The 20,012-nt window shown below is 36.1% G+C and overlaps 1 protein-coding gene across 1 annotated transcript in view; it reads right to left on the bottom strand.

Moving 5' to 3' along the window:
* ITGA4 (integrin, alpha 4 (antigen CD49D, alpha 4 subunit of VLA-4 receptor)) overlaps positions 1-20,012 on the bottom strand; it is a 90,513-nt gene that overhangs the window by 39,989 nt on the left and 30,512 nt on the right. The window contains exons 11-15 of the mRNA XM_012651138.1: positions 16,619-16,713; positions 14,704-14,794; positions 14,087-14,132; positions 13,564-13,718; positions 6,344-6,498 (exon numbers count right to left, since the gene is read on the bottom strand). Coding sequence (XP_012506592.1) covers positions 6,344-6,498; positions 13,564-13,718; positions 14,087-14,132; positions 14,704-14,794; positions 16,619-16,713 — 542 coding nt within the window. The remainder of the gene's footprint in view (positions 1-6,343; positions 6,499-13,563; positions 13,719-14,086; positions 14,133-14,703; positions 14,795-16,618; positions 16,714-20,012) is intronic.

The following is a 20,012-nucleotide window of genomic DNA, read 5'->3' as shown; positions in this document are numbered from 1 at the left end:
AAATGATATTGGACATAAACACTTGAAGATATCAATTTGCAGGTCTGTGTTCAAGAAGATTCTGAAGATACAAAACTGAAAGTCAGTTTTATCACAATCTATGTCCCATAAATCCACACAGATAGTGTAGGGGATGAATATTCTGATATTTGCATGTACAAGTACAGAGGAAGTAGGGCCACCTAAGCTACACATAAGAGGGGCTGGGAAGGCTCTTACATAGAAAGATTCTCAGCAAGGAATATGATCAGATTCGTGTTTTTAAAATACCCCCCTGGTACCAATATGGGGTTGAGGAAGGAGAAGGTGAGACCAAGGCAAAGACTGCTACCTGAACCATCACCATCATATGTAATTAGAACCACTTTATCTAGTAAGCTTGGTTCAGATCGTAGAGAACGGTCAAACATCTGCACTATGACCTCCTGAGAAAAGACAACAATCCCATGGACAGAGGCCCTAACCATTAGACCAATAGAACTCTGGGTCTATTGGTCTCTGGTCTATTTCTCTTACAGAAGTCTTTAAATAGCACCAAGAACACAGCACCCATAAATTTATTGAGTTTCTGCCTTATGTAATGAGTTGTGTGCGCTTTAAGAAGAATACGAGAATATAAATATGCAAAAGATAATATCCTTGCTCAAAGACCTCACAACCTAACAAAGAATTAACATGTGTTATAATAATAAATCCACTTCTAGAATGCCACAGTATAAGTATGGTTATATATTAATAGTGTACTTGCACTTGGATTTTCAGTGGAAATGTCTGCATACATGAATCAGTCCATAGTGTGCTGTGGTTAAAAAAATTACTGCTTTGGAGCAAATGACATTTCATTAAACTATGTGCACGTATAGCTCAACAACATAAGTGAAATAAATAATGCAAATAAAATGTATTTACTAATTGAATACACATTTTCTTGAAATTATTGTAGAAAAAAGATGAGTTTTAGAAGTCACCAAAAGACTTACATAACAAAACTCCCCGTGTTTCAGAAATCCAAAATTTAGAAATTTGAGAAATCAAAGAAAAGAATGAAGTTATCTACTATATAGGTAGGTAGGCTGATTTCATGGTTTTTATACAACATGAAAAGGCCACTGAAGTCTCTGGATCTCAGAATGTCTATTGGGACAGACATCTCAGGTTCAGCAACTGAGCTAGACAGTCCAAGTTTTATTGGAAATGCTGCAGCAGGGAATCTCATTGCTTCATTTGTTATCCCAATGTAGCACCGTTCTTCATTTATCAATTATTTGTGAATATTTTAATGCAAAAATTCCATCAAAATCAACCAAGAAGTATCATCCATCAAAACCTAAGGGGAGTCTCACGGCTGCTCTAACATTTCTAAAAACTGCTGCAGATAATGGTTTGGGTTTCCCTTAATCAAAATGGCCTCAAAATTATCCATTATCCTAAGATCTTGTTCTAAGATGTTACTAAGATCTGATAAAGTTGTATACTTGAATATAACAAAGATTAATTTTCACATACTTATATGGATGGGGAAACATCTTTTCATAGAGGAAAGTGATGAATAGAAGAGGCTTTTAGCAGAGAAAACACTATAAGGTATAAATAAAATTAACTATTTCCCTCATATCATATATAAACCTTTTATGAACTTTCAAATCTAAATTCTACATTCCACTTTAGCAAAATCCAATAATTTTATGGCTCTAATAGCAAAAATTAAAACTTGGAATAATTGCAAACAATTACAAGGGTTTTTTTTTTAAAGTAAAAAAAAATTCATCCTTCCTTATTTTATGAGGAAACAATTTTGACCAGCCAAGTAAAATAATCCTAGATGATACTATTTTAATTACAAAGAGTAGACTAATTAGACTTGAGAAAACTAATCCCCCTACCAACCACATAAGTGAACATATAGCCTCAGAAAAATAACAGGCCAGAAAACTTAGCTGCCAGTGATATACATCCTTATTAGATAGTTAAAGATGCCACTTGTATTCCAAGAAGATCTGTCATGAAACTAGAGAATGTGTGATTAAAAGAGAAAGATTTAAGAACAACTCAAGTTTTATAATGAAACACGGGGTCTTTTTAATAGCAAAATTCTCCACCATCAAAGAATGCGATGGCTCTTGTAAATTCAAGTAGATTTAAAGACTTCGATCTGCATGGGCTAATCAAGGAATTGTGAGAAAAAATAAAAAAAATTCAATTTTTTCCTCACCTTCAAGTCTCCAAGGGCTTTTACATGTTATAGTATCTATGGGATCTTTCTATCTCATTCCCTTTAATACTCAGTTCCAACAATCTGCTGATCCCACTGAGATCTCCAATTCAACTTTTTCCCCTGTCCCTCATCTTTTTGATGCCCTTTTCTCCCCTCCTACCCTGCTCCAACTTCAGGGCCAAAAATGTAACCATTCCCTTGCATACTCCTTCAACTTGCTTGCTTCACCCTCTCAGCAAAACCACAGCCTTGGTTAATTGTAACTCTCCATCTACTTCCAGCTGTAGGATTGAATGTGACCAGAAAAAATCACAACCACATTGACCACACTCACTTTATGAGCATGAGTGCAAGCAGACCCTGACACCATCTGAAAACACACTGTACTTCCTTACTCTCCCATTCTCCTGGAAGACCATTTCATATCTTCTCCCCAACTCCAAATACCACCTTCCCCATCCCTACTCAAGCTGATGACTTTTCCTCTTACTTTACTGAGAATATTAAAGCACTCAGAAGATAACTTCCATGGTCCTCACCGCATCTACCCAGCATCTGCAAGCACACAGCAGATTGACTAGGCACCTGCCTATCTAGAACCAACCCTTTCACTTGTACCATTAATCCCGCCCCTCTTGCCTTCTCAAGGATTTTGTTCCAACTATTCTCCCCTCTCACCTATCTCGCAAGTTTTTCACTCTACTGGAGAATGCCTGTAAGCATAAAAACACACTGATGTTTCTCCGGTGCTAGTAAAAGAAAAATCAGAAACAAAAAAGCAACCTCTTCACTTTACTTCTCTTATCAGCTAACTCCCAACCCCATTTCTTTGGTGACCTACGGAGCAAATTTTGTGAAAGAATAACCTATATTCTGTCTCCAGTTCCTCTCCTCCTTTTCCCCCACTACTTCTCTGAAATGCTTTGTCACAATCACAATAGGTTCCACATTGGTAAATCCAATGGTCAGTTCTCAGCCCTCATCTTACGTGACCAAGCAGCAGCACTGAAAACATCATCATGCGCCCTCCTTCTCTGCTTTATTCACTTCACCTCCAGGACACCACACACTGCTGGTTTCCTCCCTGGTTGGTCCTTCTCATCTCCTTTGAGGGCCTCCTCTTCTCTCCAACCTCTTCGTGTTTTAGTGCCCCAGAGTGCAGACGCTGGCCCTCTTCTCCTTTTGATCCCAGCCATCTCATGTGGCTTTAAATACCATCCATATGCCAAAGAAAGTTATATTTCCAGTTTTATGCCTCCCCCTCAACTCCAGATGTGTATATGCCAATGCTTAATTGATACTTACACTTGAAAGTAAAATAGGTCTCCCCAGTTCAGCAGGACCACAAATGAATTCCAGAATTTTCTACCCAAAAGGTGTTTCTCCTGCAATATTATCTCAGTTGAGGAGAACTACATTTTTCTAGTTGCTGAGGTTAAAGACCTAAAGTCATCTTGAGGCTCTCTTTTTCAAATGCCAGACATATAACCTGTCAACAAGTTATAAAGGATCTGTCTTCAACTATTTCTCACCATATCTACTGTCACCTCTGTTGGAGGCTTCTCTCATGTGGGTCATTGCAGCAGCCTCTTCTCTGTGCATCAAATGTTGGTCTCCTACTGTCTATTTACAACATAGCAGCTAGAGTGTTCCTTATTTTCAAGGTATGGCTCCCAGGCCAGCAGCGTTGGCAGCTCCTGAGAATTTTGTAAGGCTCACTGCAGACCTACTGAATTAGGAACTGTGAATGCGGCTGAGCAATTTATGTTTTAAAAAGCCCTACAAGTGTTGCTGTTATACCTCAAAGTTGAGAACCATCATCCTGGATATCTACATGGGTAACTTCTTCACTTCCTTCAAGTCTTTGCTCAGATGTCACTTTCTGAATGAAGCCTGCTCTGACCACCCTATTTAAAACCACAGCCTCACTCTTTCCCCGGCACTCCTCACTTTTCTGTACTCTGTTCTCCTTTTTCTTTCTTTTGTCACCTGTATTTTCTAAAATATCAGAATTGACATTTTTATAATAGTACTGTCTCACCTCACTAAATTACAAGCTCCATGTCTTATTCACTGGTACACACCAGTGTCTCAAACAGAATCTAACACAATGTAGGTACTCAATAAATATCTGTTGAATTAACTGAGTGAATGGATAAAGGGAGCTTAATTGGCATGGCAAAAGCGGACAAGGTTACAAGTAAAGCATGACCAACCAGCAGGCAGGGAGTCATCTGCCAGTCGGGGGTAGTGGGCCTGAGGACATAATTCACAAGTGTCACCTCGCTTCATTGTAAGGAGTGCAAAGATGAGATACATATGTGGTATTAACACTCCTGGTACTAGACACCTTTTATGGAACACAGGAACCACCCAGGCATCCTGACTACTGTGAATCTTCTTTTCTAACATTATAAGGAAGACGGAAGAATTCAGTTTATTGTCCTATGCTTTCAGACTATAGAAGCATAGTAGCATCAATGTTTCCTGATGCCTTTGGCTACCACCCTGGTGGAGGTGGCAAAGTGCCCTTATTACAGTCCCATACCTTCCTAAGTAACAGCTAGAGCTCCTTGACAGAATCCAAGGTTGGGGCAGCTGCATCTTTCATTCTTACATCCTCCCTGGGTTTGCTGAAAATAAGAGAGTTAGAGTCGCCTTTTGCCTTTCTATATATGAGTTTAAAAATGTTCCAAACAAAAGCAAGGTAACTTAGGAAGGGAAAAAAGATATTAGAGGAAACAATCATTTTTTTTTAAGTGCTACTGTTTAACATTCACAATATGGGCCAAAGTCAATGGCTGTATCATGCTACCATCAAAACCATGGCAATACTAGAAGTATATGTGCAACAAAACACAGAAACCTCGGCTAAATTGCAATTTCTGCTACAAATTTATTCCCAAAAAGGCATGCAATTTTGGTGATCCCTTATTCATAGAAACAATGCCAAGAAACATAGGACTAAATAAACCAGATCAATTTGCTGCCACTTTTACAAATTCAACACAACGTACTTTTTTGTGAACGTCTAATGTTGGCCCTTTTTATTGTCTTTAGAATGGTCCCAATATTTGTCCCTAAAATTAATGTAAGTAAAACCACATCTATAAAGGATGAAAAAAAAAAGAACCTCTTTAATTCCTACCATATAAATGATGGTCACATTAATATTCTATCCTTTTGGCTATGAACCAACTAATAGCTTTCTTCTAGTACAACAATAAAAACTGTTAAGGGAAATGAGGAAATAGAATGGGGATTATTGCTCTTAGCATTTAACAGTGTATTGGAGTCTTGGTGCTTGCTTGCATTTGCCTGAAATAAGTATCCAAGGGAAAATTAAGTTCTAAGCTGGGCTACTATTTGAAATCCCAGAAAGGGCTCCTGGGAATAGTTTGGCTTTCTGTGACAATAGATTTTCTGATGAAGTACACCATTCCCTAATGAAAAAGACCTGGCACTGCTTCATATGATGAAATTTGACCAATGCAAGAAGCGTGATGATCAGTTTGGGAATGAGTGTTTTAATAAAAGAAACATGAAATCGGCTGTGCTTTGGCAGGACATACCCCAAACCATCATGAGAGCTATTGTCTTGGCCCACAGATGATCCCCACCATGCTACAACTGTGCAAGTTCCCATTGACATCACTGACAAAGCTGGCATGGAGACAAAGACACAATACAAAAACAGTCATGCTGGATTCCACTTTGTCGGAGTCATATGGAAAACAAACCAACTTCCCCGCCTCCCCCAACTTGCCCCAAAAATCTACCATGGAAAAGATCTGAGACTAAGCAGAGCTACTCAAGATGTATATTTCTGGGTAAGTGGATAAACAGGGATAAGAAAAAATAGCAATTGTAGAGAGGAAAAAGGAAAATCTTTAAAAACAGTGATGTGGGTAAATGTGATTAAATGTGAAAAAAAGATATAAAAAGTGAACTTTAAACTATTTAGGTTGGGAATGTCTAACACTTTAACTGGAACAACAGGTCATAGTTTAGGAGGGGATAACACTTGTTTTAAACTACATTTTATAAAAAGATGCCAATGCAATAGGTTTTACTGTATTGACAATATTGAAGCTTACATATTCATTAATAAAAATTAGTTTACATTACCCGCATAAATGCTTGATGTGTTCTACAGTTAGCCACTCTGCTTGATACTTGTATGCTTCCAGTAATCACGTCAAAAGTTCCATTAGAAGAAAAATAAAATCTTGATGGAGACTCTGGCTTTCTGTTCACATCCAAACTCATGTTGTAAAACAAAACTGTGAAAATGTAGAGAGAATTACAATAATATAAGCAATTATCTAAATGCATTTATTTTCTTATTTTTGAAGTGATAATAGTCAAGGTTATATAGAATACTGGAAATATCTTAAATTCTCTCTATGAAATAGCTTTTTAAAGACCAACTAGAAATATGAAAAAAGGAATAATTAAAAATAAAAATTTCGGGCCGGGCGCGGTGGCTCACGCCTGTAATCCTAGCTCTCTGGGAGGCCGAGGTGGGTGGATTGTTTGAGCTCAGGAGTTCGAAACCAGCCTGAGCAAGAGCGAGACCCTGTCTCTACTAAAAAATTAGAAAGAAATTAATTGGACAACTAAAAATATATAGAAAAAATTAGCCGGGCATGGTGGCGCATGCCTGTAGTCCCAGCTACTCGGGAGGCTGAGGCAGGAGGATTGCTTGAGCCCAGGAGTTTGAGGTTGCTGTGAGCTAGGCTGACGCCACGGCACTCTACCGGCAACAGAACAATACTCTGTCTCAAATAAATAAATAAATAAAAATAAAAATTTCAAAGCCAGCAGAAGAAATAAAGTTCAGAGCAGAACTAAACAAAATGGAAACCAAAATAATAATAAAGGAATCAATGAAACAAAAAGTCAGTTCTTTGAAAAGATAAACAAAATCAGTAGAACACTAGCCAGATTAAACAGAAATAGAAGAGAAAGGACTCAAATTAACCTCAATTGAAAATGAAAAAAAGAGACATTACAACTGATACCACAGAAATGCAAAAGATCATCCATGAATACTACAAAAACCTCTATACTCGCAAACTAGAAAATGTAGAGGAAATGGATAAATTCCTAGAAACACACAACCTCCCAAGCCTAAATCAGGAAGAAATAGAACTCCTGAACAGACCAACAACAAACAGTGAGATTCAAGCAGCAATAAATAATGAGTGTGATGCGCACTGTCTAGGGGATGGACACGCTTGAAGCTCTGACTTGGGGGGCAGGGGCAAGGGCAATATACATAACCTATATATTTGTACCCCCATAATATGTTGAAATAAAAAAAATCTCCCAACAAAAACAAAGCCCCAGACCAGATGGATTCACAGCCAAATTCTACCAGATCTACAACAAAGAACTGGTACCTATCCTACAGAACTTATTCCAGAACATTGAGAAGGAGAGAATCCTTCCTAACCCATTCTGTGAAGCTGGTATCACATTGATACCAAAGACAAAAAAGGACACAACAAAAAAAGAAAACTACAGACTAATATCCTTTATGAACATAGATGCAAAAATCCTCAACAAAATACTGCAAACCAACCAAATTCAACAGCACACCAAAAAGATAATTTATCATGATCAAGTGGGTTTCATTCCAGGGATGCAAGGATGGTTCAACAAATGAAAATTAATAAAGACACTTCACCACAAAACCGGAAACAAAAGCAAAGACCACATGATCATCTCAAATGAGAATCAAATGAAAGACTCAATACCATTTACAATAGTTATTAATACAAGAAAATAAAATACCTATATTTAGGTTATTAAGTATGAAATGTCCAATTTCCTTAAGTACTAAGTTTGAAAGTTGGTTTCTCTGACATTTCATTTTGACACTTCTGGTTTTATTTGTATTGTAAAGGTACATCCTCAGTCTTGCAAATGCACAGTTTGGCTTGTGATTATCTTTCAAAAAATTTTTTAGAGTAATTTTCGTGCAACCATGGATAAGTAAAAAAATTCATGTTATTTTCGAATATAAGTTCTGTTGTGGAACCAATGTAGTGCAGACAGCTCGAAATAGCAATGAAGTGTTTGGGAAAGATGTGGCTAAGGAATGCATAGTATGCTGATGGTTTGAGAAGTTCTGTTCTGGTGATTTTAGTCTTGAAAATGAGCTTCATGAACGACCTGAGACCAAGGTGGATGAAGATGAGCTGTAAGCTATAGTGGAAGGGAATCTACCTCAACCTACATGTGAATTAGCAAGGTTTGACATTACTATTCCGACAATATTGAACCATCTGAAACAAATAGGCAACATAAAGAATCTGGATAGATGGGCTGCACATGAATGAAACCAGCGCCAGAAGAGAAATCATCTCAAAGCTTGCTTTTCTTTGCTGTCACCACATAAAGGCAAACCATTTCTACACCGTGTCATTACATGTGATAAAAAATGGATTCTTTTTGATAATTGCAACCATTTGGCACTATGATTGGATAAAGATGAAGTGCTGAAAAACAATCCCAAACCGAATATTCATCAAAAATAGCTAATGGAGTTTGTTTGGTGGTCCAGCACTGTTATTATCCACTACAGCTTCATGAAACCTGGTCAATTACAGTGGATGTCTACTGCAACCAATTGGATGAAATGATGAGGATGCTTGTGATTAAGCAGCTGAGATTGGTTAATAGAGGCAGGCCAATCCTCTTGTAAGACCACATATCACAAAAAACAATCCTGCTCAAACTACAGCAGCTGGACTTGGAGACTCTCTGTCATCCACTACATTCACTAGACCTTGTACTAACTGACTACTGCTTCCTTCCAGGCTGTGGACCACTTCTTGCAAGAAAATATACTCAATTCTCAACAAGCTATGGAAAACACCTTTTGTGATTTTATTGCCACTTGCTCTCCAGGATTCTTCGCTGCTGGCATAAACAAGCTACTGTTAAGATGGCAAACTGTGTTGATAGTTTAGGCAGATACTTTGATTAATTGTACTGCTTCTTGTTTGAGATACAATAAACTACACTTTTGATTCAAAATCAGACATTTCATATTTAATGACCTAACACTTAACCAAGGCAGTGGAAGGTCTCTAAAAGGAGAACTACCAAACACTGATGAAAGAAATCATAGATGACACAAATAGAAAAACATCTCATGCTCATGGATTGGTAGAATCAATATTGTTAAAATGTCCATACAGCCATAAGTAATTTACAGATTCAATGCAATCCCCATCAAAATACCAATGTCATATTTCATGGATCTAGAAAAAATAATTCTAAGCTTCATTCAGAACCAAAAGAGAGCCGGAATAGCCAAAGCAATCTTAAGTAAAAAGAACAAATCTAGAGGCATCGCATTACCAGACTTCAAATTATACTACAAAGCTATAGTAACCAAAGCATCATGGTACTGGTATAAAAGCAGAGACACAGACCAATAGAACAGAATAGAGAAGCCAGAAATAAAACCCCATCTACCTACAATCAACTGATATTTGGCAAAGCAGACAACAGCACATGCTGGGGAAAGGAAACCTTATTCAATAAATGCTGGGAAAACTGCATATCCACATGCAGAAGAATGAAACAGGACTTCTATCTCTCCCCATATATGAAAATTAATTCAAGATGGATAAAATATTTAAGTATAAGTCATGAAACCATAAAAATTCTAGAAGAAAACATAGAAAAAACTGTTCTAGACATCAGCCTAGGCAAAGAATTTATGATGAAGACCCAAAGGCAAATATAGCATCAACTAAAATAAATAAATGGGACTTGATAAAATTAAAAAGCTTCTGCACAGAAAAGTAAATAATTGACAGTGTTAATAGTCAATGTACAGAATGAGAGAAAATATTTGCAAACTATATATCTGATAATGTATCCACCATCTACAAAGAACTCAAACAAATTAGCAAGAAAAAAAAACCAACCCCATTAAAAAGTGGGCAAAAGACATGAACAGAAGTTTTCAAATGAAGATAAATGGCCAATAAACATGAAAAAATGCTCAACGTCACTAATCATCAGGGAAATGCAAACTAAAACCACAATGAGATGCAATTTTTCCCCTATCAGAATGACCATTATTAAAAAGTCAAAAACAATAGATGCTGGCGTGGATGCAGAGACAAAGGATTGCTTATACGCTGTTGGTGGGACTGCAAATTAGTACAACCTCTATTGAAAACAATATGGAGATTCCTCAAAGAAATAAATATAGACTTAACATTCAACAAACAATCCCACTACTGAGTATTCCACTCAAAGGAAAAGAAGTCATTTTATCAAAAAGGCACCTGCACTCGAATGTTTATCACAGCACAAGTCACAAAGATGTGGAATCAACCTAAGTGCCCATCAATTCATGAGATTAAGAAAATGTGATGTGTACACACACACACACACATATGCACTATGGAGTATTACTCAGCCATGAAAAGGAATGAAATAGTATCTTTTGCAGCAACTTGGATGGAACTGGAGACCATTATCTGAAGCAAAGTGTCTCAGAAATGGAGAAACAAATGCCACACATACTCTCTAATAATTGGGAGCTAAATGATGGGCACAAAGAGATGTAAAGGTCATTGGAAATCAAGAAGAGGGGAGGGGTAAAAACGTATCTCTCAGGTACAGTGAACACTATTCAGGTGTTGGGCACACTAAAAGCCCCGACTTAAGTATTATACAAGGTATCCATGTAACAAAAATATTTGTACCCCCTTAATATTTTGAAATTAAAAGAAAAAAAACATTCTACATAAATATCCCTGGTATTAAGGAAGGGAAAAAACAGGATGAGGTGCAGGGCTATAAAATATTGTGAAAATTGCTCAAAAATTATTCCAAATTATTAAGCATGACAATTGAATAATGATATAAAATATATAAATTTCAAAAATTATTTTAATAAATTAAAAAAGGTTTACAAACTTCTCTCTGGGTTTCTATTAACAATATTATCATCTTTATTTGCTTAATCCTCCTATATAAAAAAGTTTCAAAACTACCACGTCAAAATAGTTACTAACAATAAAAGTATTAAGCTTCAGATTTCTTTGGAGTCCTTTTTGTCCTCAGAACATCTGACTAAGACAGTAGAGGCAGACTACTGTGCTCAAATGTCACTTGAAATAATTCTATATTGTGTGGTTACATGACTAATTTTATACATAGTTAGGTTTATTTCTGATTTGAGGGCTTGCTATTTTTCTTTTACTTTTCTTATCTATAAAGGGAACATAAGGTTCAAAAGTCAAACATATATATATATATATATATACACACACACACACACACACATATATATGATTTACTCAAAAATTTCTTTCCAGTCCTGTGCTTGGATTATTTATCCTTCCTCTGTTTTTATTGGCTTCTAATTTGACCTTCCAGTGTTAATCTGTGCAATAATAAAAAAAATATAGACAGCTTCTCAAATATCCTAGCAGTTTGGCATGGCTTATTTCAAATCTGACATAGTAAATATTTACCTGCTAAAGATGATCTTCAAATAAGCAAAAAAATAAGGAAAATTAAAAAAGAAACCCCAAAAATTCCAAGCCAGATCCTACCAAGAAAGTAAGAGTCATTTCCTGAATCTAAACGGGTTCATTGCAAAGCAAGCTAAATCTAGTAGTCTGCTGAGGTGTCATTCATTCTATAGGAACAATAATTCATAAGTGATAAGTTAAAGAATTTATATAATTCCTGAAGTGTTCATTTATATTTTAGGAGTAACTTATACTTTTGAAGAATTTCACCTACTTATTTTAAGGAAAGTATAAAACCTATATTACTCTTACACATTTCAAATAAATCTTTCAATCATCCTTTTACTTGGAAAATAATAAAGTCCAGGTCAATTGACTTTAAAATTAAAATAACTGAGCTTCAATACTTCCGAGAGAAAGAGAAGCAACTGAAATAGCCATCTACAAATTCATCACCCTGAATTCAGACAAAAAGTAAATGAGAAAGGGGTGAATAAAAATCCACTAACACAAAGAGGCAAAACGTCCTGGTTTTATTAAATATGCATACCATGTGAATTATTTCTCCCAAAGAGTCATTTTATGACAATTATAAAGCATATTTCTGTAACAATGCTATGGTTATTTATGAGTTTCATATATTTGTCTTCAACCATTTTAAAAAATATCTCGTCACAATGGAATTGCTAGCACAGAAATCTCTGATTTTACATAAAGGGAAAGAGCCCCATGTATTCAACATGTATCTTTTAGATAATCCATCAGCTTGTCTGTGTTAACGTACAACTCACTGTGGGGTCAGGCTCTTAAACTGTCACTTCTCCAATCAATAACCAGATGAAGGCTTGCCTACCTTCTTATAACTGCAGTTCGGCCAGGACTTTTCCACTATTAAAAATGATTCTGATCTCAGGAAGAGCTACCAGACTTATTCTGTACCTTACATTACAAGCTAATTCAGATTGATATCTCTATTACATACCCATCATTCAACTCAATAAGTATTTGCTCCCATTCATGATGTTTAGATGACAGCTGCCAGCAAGGTCATGAATACAATCGACTCTTGACAGGTCTTGTGGAGATCATAAAATTTGTGAATTATTAATGTTCAAATGATAAACCCAGGTACGCTTTTCTCCTACCATGGGTTAGTTTCATTCTAAGGTTAGCTTAAATATAACGTAATTAGGATGATTAATCTGCTAGCAAAAATGTAATACTTATAAAGTCACATGTACATGATTTGGGAATGACCACAATTTTCGGTGAGCTGTATCAATGCTACTTTCTCCAGAGAAGATAACTGAAAGTTGCCTACATGTAGGGAAACAGGCATGGTTCTCAGGAGCTGATCGTTGCAGAAAATTATTAAGAGATGTGTATCATTGACAGAGATTAGAAGCAGGTCTAGATTCCAGATACATTTCTGCAATTGTTGAAAAAGGATAGAATGTGAAGAAAAGAATCTTCTCCCTCTCAGGCCTTCTAGCTTAAGCCAGCTCTAGGCTTTCAAAAGCTCAGTAAAACAGAGCTGTGGTGATGTTCTTTCTAAAGAGATTACACAGACTAAGTTTAGTTGGTTCACCTTAAACTAATACGGCAAATGATCCTTTGCTTCTTGCCTTAGTCTCTAAACAACTACAGCCTTCTAATGTGCCCTACTTATTTGTGAGAACACCTAGAGAATCTGGAAGATGGGAAAGAAAGGTGCCTATCAGGTGGCTACTCCCTCCTGCTCCAAAGAAGACCCCCATGGCCAAAACCAGTGAGAGCTCACAAGAGGATAGTACACTTCACACTCTAACAGACATTCATTCTGTGGGGCACACTTACCAATGTAACCTGGAACTTCTTTGCCCTTGTATGAGAAACAAAGTGTTAGATCCATGCACACAGAAGGCAATCCATTTTCAATACAGTCAAATTTTGTTCTATTTACTGACTCAGGGTGGCTTAAAGAAGCTTCAACAATCACTACCGGTCTTGTCCTAAGAATGAAATGAAATTAGCAATGTTAATTACAGAATTATTTTTCTTTAAGACAATTGCACTTGTTTTGTTAGTTTGCATTGACCAAGTAATTTCATGAATCTTCCTCATTAACAGTATGTGTACACGTACTCAATTACACAAAGCAAAAAAAATTTTCATTTAAATGTCTGAAAAATTGACTTTGATGATTTGTTTAATGATATCTATGTAAGGTGGAGGAAATACCCTAAAATTCAATAATTAAACTTCAGAATACCAAAAAGAACATGGACGAGTTCACTACCACTGGTGATGTTAAATACCACCTCCCGTCATTTACAACTAAGCCCAATTGTCATTAAGCAGTGAAATGTATCAGCCTTACCTTAGCAACACAGCAGAATCAGACCGAAAAGCACCAACTGCTACATCTAGATGAAAAACAAAAGCAGAGATTAATCATCATTAGTCAAAGAGAATTACTTTTCAGCCACAAATACTTAACTACATATCACCTTTTGACTATATAAAAACATTATTTACAAAAAATTAATTGGAAAAGATATGCTAACATCTTTAAATTCATTCTACATTTGTCTGAATTTATTCATTTATAATAACTTTCATCCCTTTATGACAAACTTTATGATAGAAACTTATGATATAAAGACAGGCTTACTAAAACAAATTTCAATTTTTGGACCAGAAACATACACCCAGAAATTTACTTTTGAAATAAAAAATGATTTTTCTTTCTTTTCATATGTTTGATTTATTTTCATGAGAGTTTTTCAAGAACAAGAAATTAAGTAACAGTGTAAAGATGAGGAATTACGTGATCATTTTTGGCCTATTCTCGAATTCAAGAGCGCTTCAAAAATGAAGGCGAAAAATCATTAGTAAATCGAAGTCTTCCATATTAGTTTTCTGTACTTCACAACAAAGCAGCATCTACAGTAGAGCTTATTTCAATTTATTAAATATGGTAAATTTTATACTCACCTAAATAGCCATTATTATCTGCATCAATTTGTCCTGATATAGACTGTCCAAACATACTTAATGATTTGCTGATTTCAAGTCCTTCAATTCTCTGAAAAATAGGTAAGTTAAGTGGGAAGCAGTTTTTGAACACCTGATATCCCAGAGAAGCAATGAGTTAGCTCAGTAATGAGCCTTTCCATGCATTTACAAACAAAATACATTTTAGTTAAGTCAAATACTTCTAAGAGAGACCAAATTTTCTGGTTTGAAATGGGCAGTTGACAGCTATTTTGTAACTCACAAAAAAATTACTTTCTTTACTTGGTGAGCAAAGGGAAAATTATGCAGTGCAGGTTTTCTAAAACAGTTCTGACTCTTCTCAAGTCTTTTTTCAGCTCCACTTTTACTTCCTCGACCAACACAAATTAAACAAGTAATTTGGAAAATAAGATGTTTATAACCAGGAGGTACTGGAACCTCCTACTCAGGTTTATAAAGGAAGCCAATTTTTTTTTTTTTTTTTTTTTTTTGAGACAAAGTCTGGCTCTGTTACCCGGGCTAGCTGTCATCATAGCTCACTGCAACCTCCAACTCCTGGGCTGAAGCGTTCCTCCTGCCTAAGCCTCCCCAGTAGCTGGGACTACAGGCACGCACCATCATACCCGGCTAATTTTTCTATTTTTTGTAGAGATAGGGTCTCACTCTTGCTCAGGCTGGTCTCAAACTCCTGAGCTCAAAGCAATCCTCCCACCTTGGCCTTCCAGAGTGCTGGGACAGGCATGAGCCACTATGCCAGGCTGAAAGCCAACTTTTTTGACAGGAACAACCCAAGTCAGGTATGTGTTTCCCATTCTATGTACCCAATTTCATGTTCAGATACTGATTCATAAATATCAGGTTGCTTGCTATCTGTATAAAGAAAACCAGTATTTTTTTTTAATCGGACAAGCACATATCTTTCATGTCAAATACAGAGAACCACTTGCCCATTTTTGCTTAATCAAAAATAACAGTGTTTGTTCATGTGTCCATAAAAATATCACTGGAAAAACTTCCCTACTCTACATGTGAATGTAGTTTTTTCTATGCACTGAAATGCCCTGATTTTTCAACATATAAAAGCGAATTCAGAGTTAGATCATGGAATTTTATTGAAGTGCTATCATCTTACTACTACACCCTGAAACAGATATCATATGTGTGTTTAATCGCCCTGTACAATCTTCATGAAATATGGGGCTTTAGCCACAAGGCGAGACACAGCTAATCAAATCAAAATGGGCATATTTGGAATAGCATGCATTTAACCTCAGAACACAAATTTGATGAAATACAAAGAGAAATCTTTAATTAGCTAAAGACAAGCTAGAGTGGGAGTGAACCAGGACCCTTATTTATGAGGGGAAAAAAATGGTTTAAAGAGTTATTAATCCCTTAAAATAAGACCATTTACCATTATTCTAAGAAAATGGAGAAATAAGATGTTAAGTATTTGTAAGAGCAAATTAAAAAAAATAAATCCAGCTGGGTGCAATGGCTCAAGGCCTGTAAACCGAGCACTTTGGGAGGCAGAGGCGGGGGTGGGTATTGCTTGAGGCCAGGAGTTCGAGACCAGCATGGGTAACATAGGAGAACCTGTCTCTACAAAAAGTGGAAAAAAAAAAAAAAATTAACTGGGCACAGTGGCTTGTGCCTGTAGTTCCAGCTACTTGGGAGGCTGAGGCAGGAAGATTGTTTGAGCCCAGGAATTCAAGGCTGCAATGAGCTATGATCCCACCACTGCTGCACTGTAGCCTGGGCATCAGAGCGAAACTGTCTCAAAAAAAAAAAAAAAAAGAAAAAGAAAAAGAAAAAAGACCACCACATAAAACACTAGAAATTTTAAGGATGTTATATTATCAATGCTTCTTTTGGAAATAGAATACTATCTTACCTGTGAGAAGGTTGATGAGATCCCATCTACACGGCCGTTGTAAATATAAATAGCACCTCGCAAGTCATCTTCTTGTGGAGCTCCAATAGCAACATCTATTTGAAGATTTACATAGTGGAAAAATAAAAATTGTTGATATAACATGCAGTTTTGAAAGCTAATCTTCATAATCCATAATTCATATTACTTGATATAAGAAAACTCTTATTTAAAAAAAAAACTCTTGTCAGACAGAAAAAAGTACTATTATATTATCATAATATACATGATTGCACAGAAGTTAGTCCATGGAAGAAAGCATACTGAAGAGGTCTGAGAGGCACTCGAACAGAATGGTCAGGGTGTGGGCTCCACAGCCGGACTGCTGGGCTCCGACCCTGCTCCACCACTGTGCACAGCTGTGATACGCTAGACCCAAGTCTTAATCTCTGTCTTCGTTCCTTCACCTCTAGAATGGGATCATAATTAAATTTACCCTCAGCATAAAAGGACATAACTCATATAAAGTGCTTACAGTAGCTCCTGGCATGTAATAAAATTATAATCTATGAATATTATAATGACAAAAATCTTTATTTTCAGCTATAGGCTTTATTTTATTTGCAAAATAATTTTAAATTAATTACTATTCCAATGAAAGTGATTAAGGTATCTGTTAGGGATATCTGCACACACCCACATGATTTCAGAAATTGGATTTGGTCTATAAAAGTAATGATTGCACCACTTTTATGACTTTGAGATTCGTATCAGATTATGATACCAAGAAGAAAAAAAAGATTTGATCAACTGATATAAGAAAACCCCAGAGTAAGCAGAAACTATGAAAGATAAGGTTGCTTAAGTGCTATAAGTATATAGCATAAAGGAGGAAAATAATATTCTACAGTTACAAGAGCATTTCATTATTTTACCAAGTATTGTCTATTTATTTGGGTATATTCATATATCTATATGCAATGTTTTTTATTATTTTAATGGGAACCTAAGGTACAGAAGGTTAATTTTCATGTTTCTTATTACTATCTAACCTAAAATCTTTTTAACTATGGTGGTAATTATTGACAGCTATTTCAGTGGGAATAAAAATATCTTTGATATGTAACTATGCTAAATGCTATAGAATTTAAAAAATGCAAAAGCCTTTCTATTTTCATTTAAAAAGAAATGGTAAATGCCTATACTTATTTTGTTTAGACATACTAAGGCTAGCCTCTTTTGACTTATGCAAACTATTTTACACTGTTGTATACAAATTCGCCCATTCATTTGTTCATTCATTGGACAAATATTGAGCATCTACTGTATCCCAGGCATTTGCCTGGAGTTGGCAACACAGGGGAGTACCACAAAAAGGAACTCATAGTCTAGTAGGGAGGAAGAGCAATTAGAATCAGAACAACACGGAATGCAAGGAGGGAGTGGTAGAAATTAGGGAAGGTTCCTCATAGAGTATGATGCCTCAGATGAGATTATAGTATTGAAAGATCACAGCCAGGTGAAGAAACGGGAAAATGCAGTTCGGACAGAGAAAGAAGCATGTGCAAAAGCAGGCACGCAAGAGGCAGCATGGCACACATGAAGAACATCAACAGGTTTGGAGTAACGGGGGTCAGATTTGCGTAGAACATAGGAGGAAGAGTACAGAGAGAGAGACAGGAAGGGGAGAAGAGGGAAGTGAAGGGAAGGGGTGGGGGAGAAGTGTCTTATAGCCATTGCAGGAAGACAGTGAGCAATTTCTTTAATCAGAGCGGGATTTATACCTCCACTATTGTGACTAAATCCCTAGTAACTAGAATTCTATACCTTGATTCTTGATGATAACACAGGAAAACAGTAACAAACTTGGGTTATGAAGTAGTTGATATACATAAATTCTTACTAGTGTTATTAGTACTAGTGATCTAAATTAAGGCAAATATCTTGAAACAATACAGATGAGCCTTTTCATAAAACAAATCCAGACTGATTTTGGGGGGTATATTCCATCTTTGGTTGTCTTACATATAGATCCAAACTCTTACTTCCTAGGTTTACACTTGGCTCTGTCACATAGAGCCATGATTGTAGAAATGAGGAAAATACATTTGAAGTACATATAATAAATAATGAAACGTTTTTTCCATGCCTACGCAACTCAATTTGGGACACAATATACACAACAAACACGTATTTGACAACTCTTTTTACTTTTAAAAAGCCTGAACATTTAAATTATTTCATTCTATTAGTATAAATCATAATAATGATCATTAGTATAATCATAATCTTAACATCAGCCAACACTTAAATGGTGTTTATAATGTAGGCGCTGTGCTAGGAACTTTATGCATATTTACCCACATAACTCTAACGACCACAGTAAATACTTTTTCATCCACACTTTACAGATGAGGAAACTGAGGCACAGAGTGTAACTTGCTCAAGGTTACAGGGCCAGGAGGTGAGGTGGCTGGGATCTGAACCCTGCAGCCTGGCTGCAGAGCCCATGTTCTCCATCACCATGCTCTGTAAAATCATTAACAGGGGCTATACCCAAAGTTTTCTCTCTTAGCACCTCTTCCTGGTCTATGTCAGAGAAGTGCTCACTTAGTAATTTATCAATGTTTATTTCAAGGGCATGTAAAATAATAATACATCTTATAATTTACAGTTGTAGAGCCTTATTATGGTTCTGCTCTAAAAATATTCAAACATATAATGTAGAAGTCAGATACTAAAGCTCAAGGTGAACAAAAACTAAAGCAATAATAAGTGGTCTTGGCAAATCTATTTCACACAGGAAATCCAAAAAGATACCTTTCTATCAGCCAGTTGGCTTAGACAGACTGTGTATCTACCACCTATTCCACAATTTTCTCATGTTTTTGATGAAAATTTTACACTGGACTTTTGCCAGATTGATTAGTCATCTCTCCTTAGAAAGTGGCTTGCTTTGCTTTTCTAAGGACACAGGATATAGAGTATCATTTTTTCCTTTAGAAGAACAAAAAATATGACAAATGTCAAAATAACTTAGGTTTGCCATGCAAAGCACCACAAAGTTTTGCATAATAAAAGTGTGATTTGCATCTCATACTAGAGATGGAAGAAAAAAGAACAGGTGGGGCTTTCATTCTCTTTCTAAACTACAATCCTCATCATGAACACAAAGTATCTTCATCAACCCCAGAAAAATAAGATAGAAGGTGAGGCAAAGGAATAAAACAAAAAAAACACATAAAGAAAAATAACATGTACATGCCTTGCTGTCTCACTCGGGCAGACATAGCAGAATGGAATTAAAACATCAACAAAGACTTCTGCATGTAGCTATCCAGTTTTCCCAGCACCATTTATTGAAAAGAGATTCTTTTCCCCAGTGTATGTTTTTGTCAGCTTTGTCAAAGATTAG

This window comes from Propithecus coquereli, unplaced genomic scaffold (genome assembly GCF_000956105.1).
Source record: "Propithecus coquereli isolate 6110/MARCELLA unplaced genomic scaffold, Pcoq_1.0 Scaffold35, whole genome shotgun sequence".
NCBI lineage: Eukaryota > Metazoa > Chordata > Mammalia > Primates > Indriidae > Propithecus > Propithecus coquereli.
Note: the sequence above shows the minus strand (reverse complement) of the source record. Positions and strands in the feature narration are given on the sequence as shown.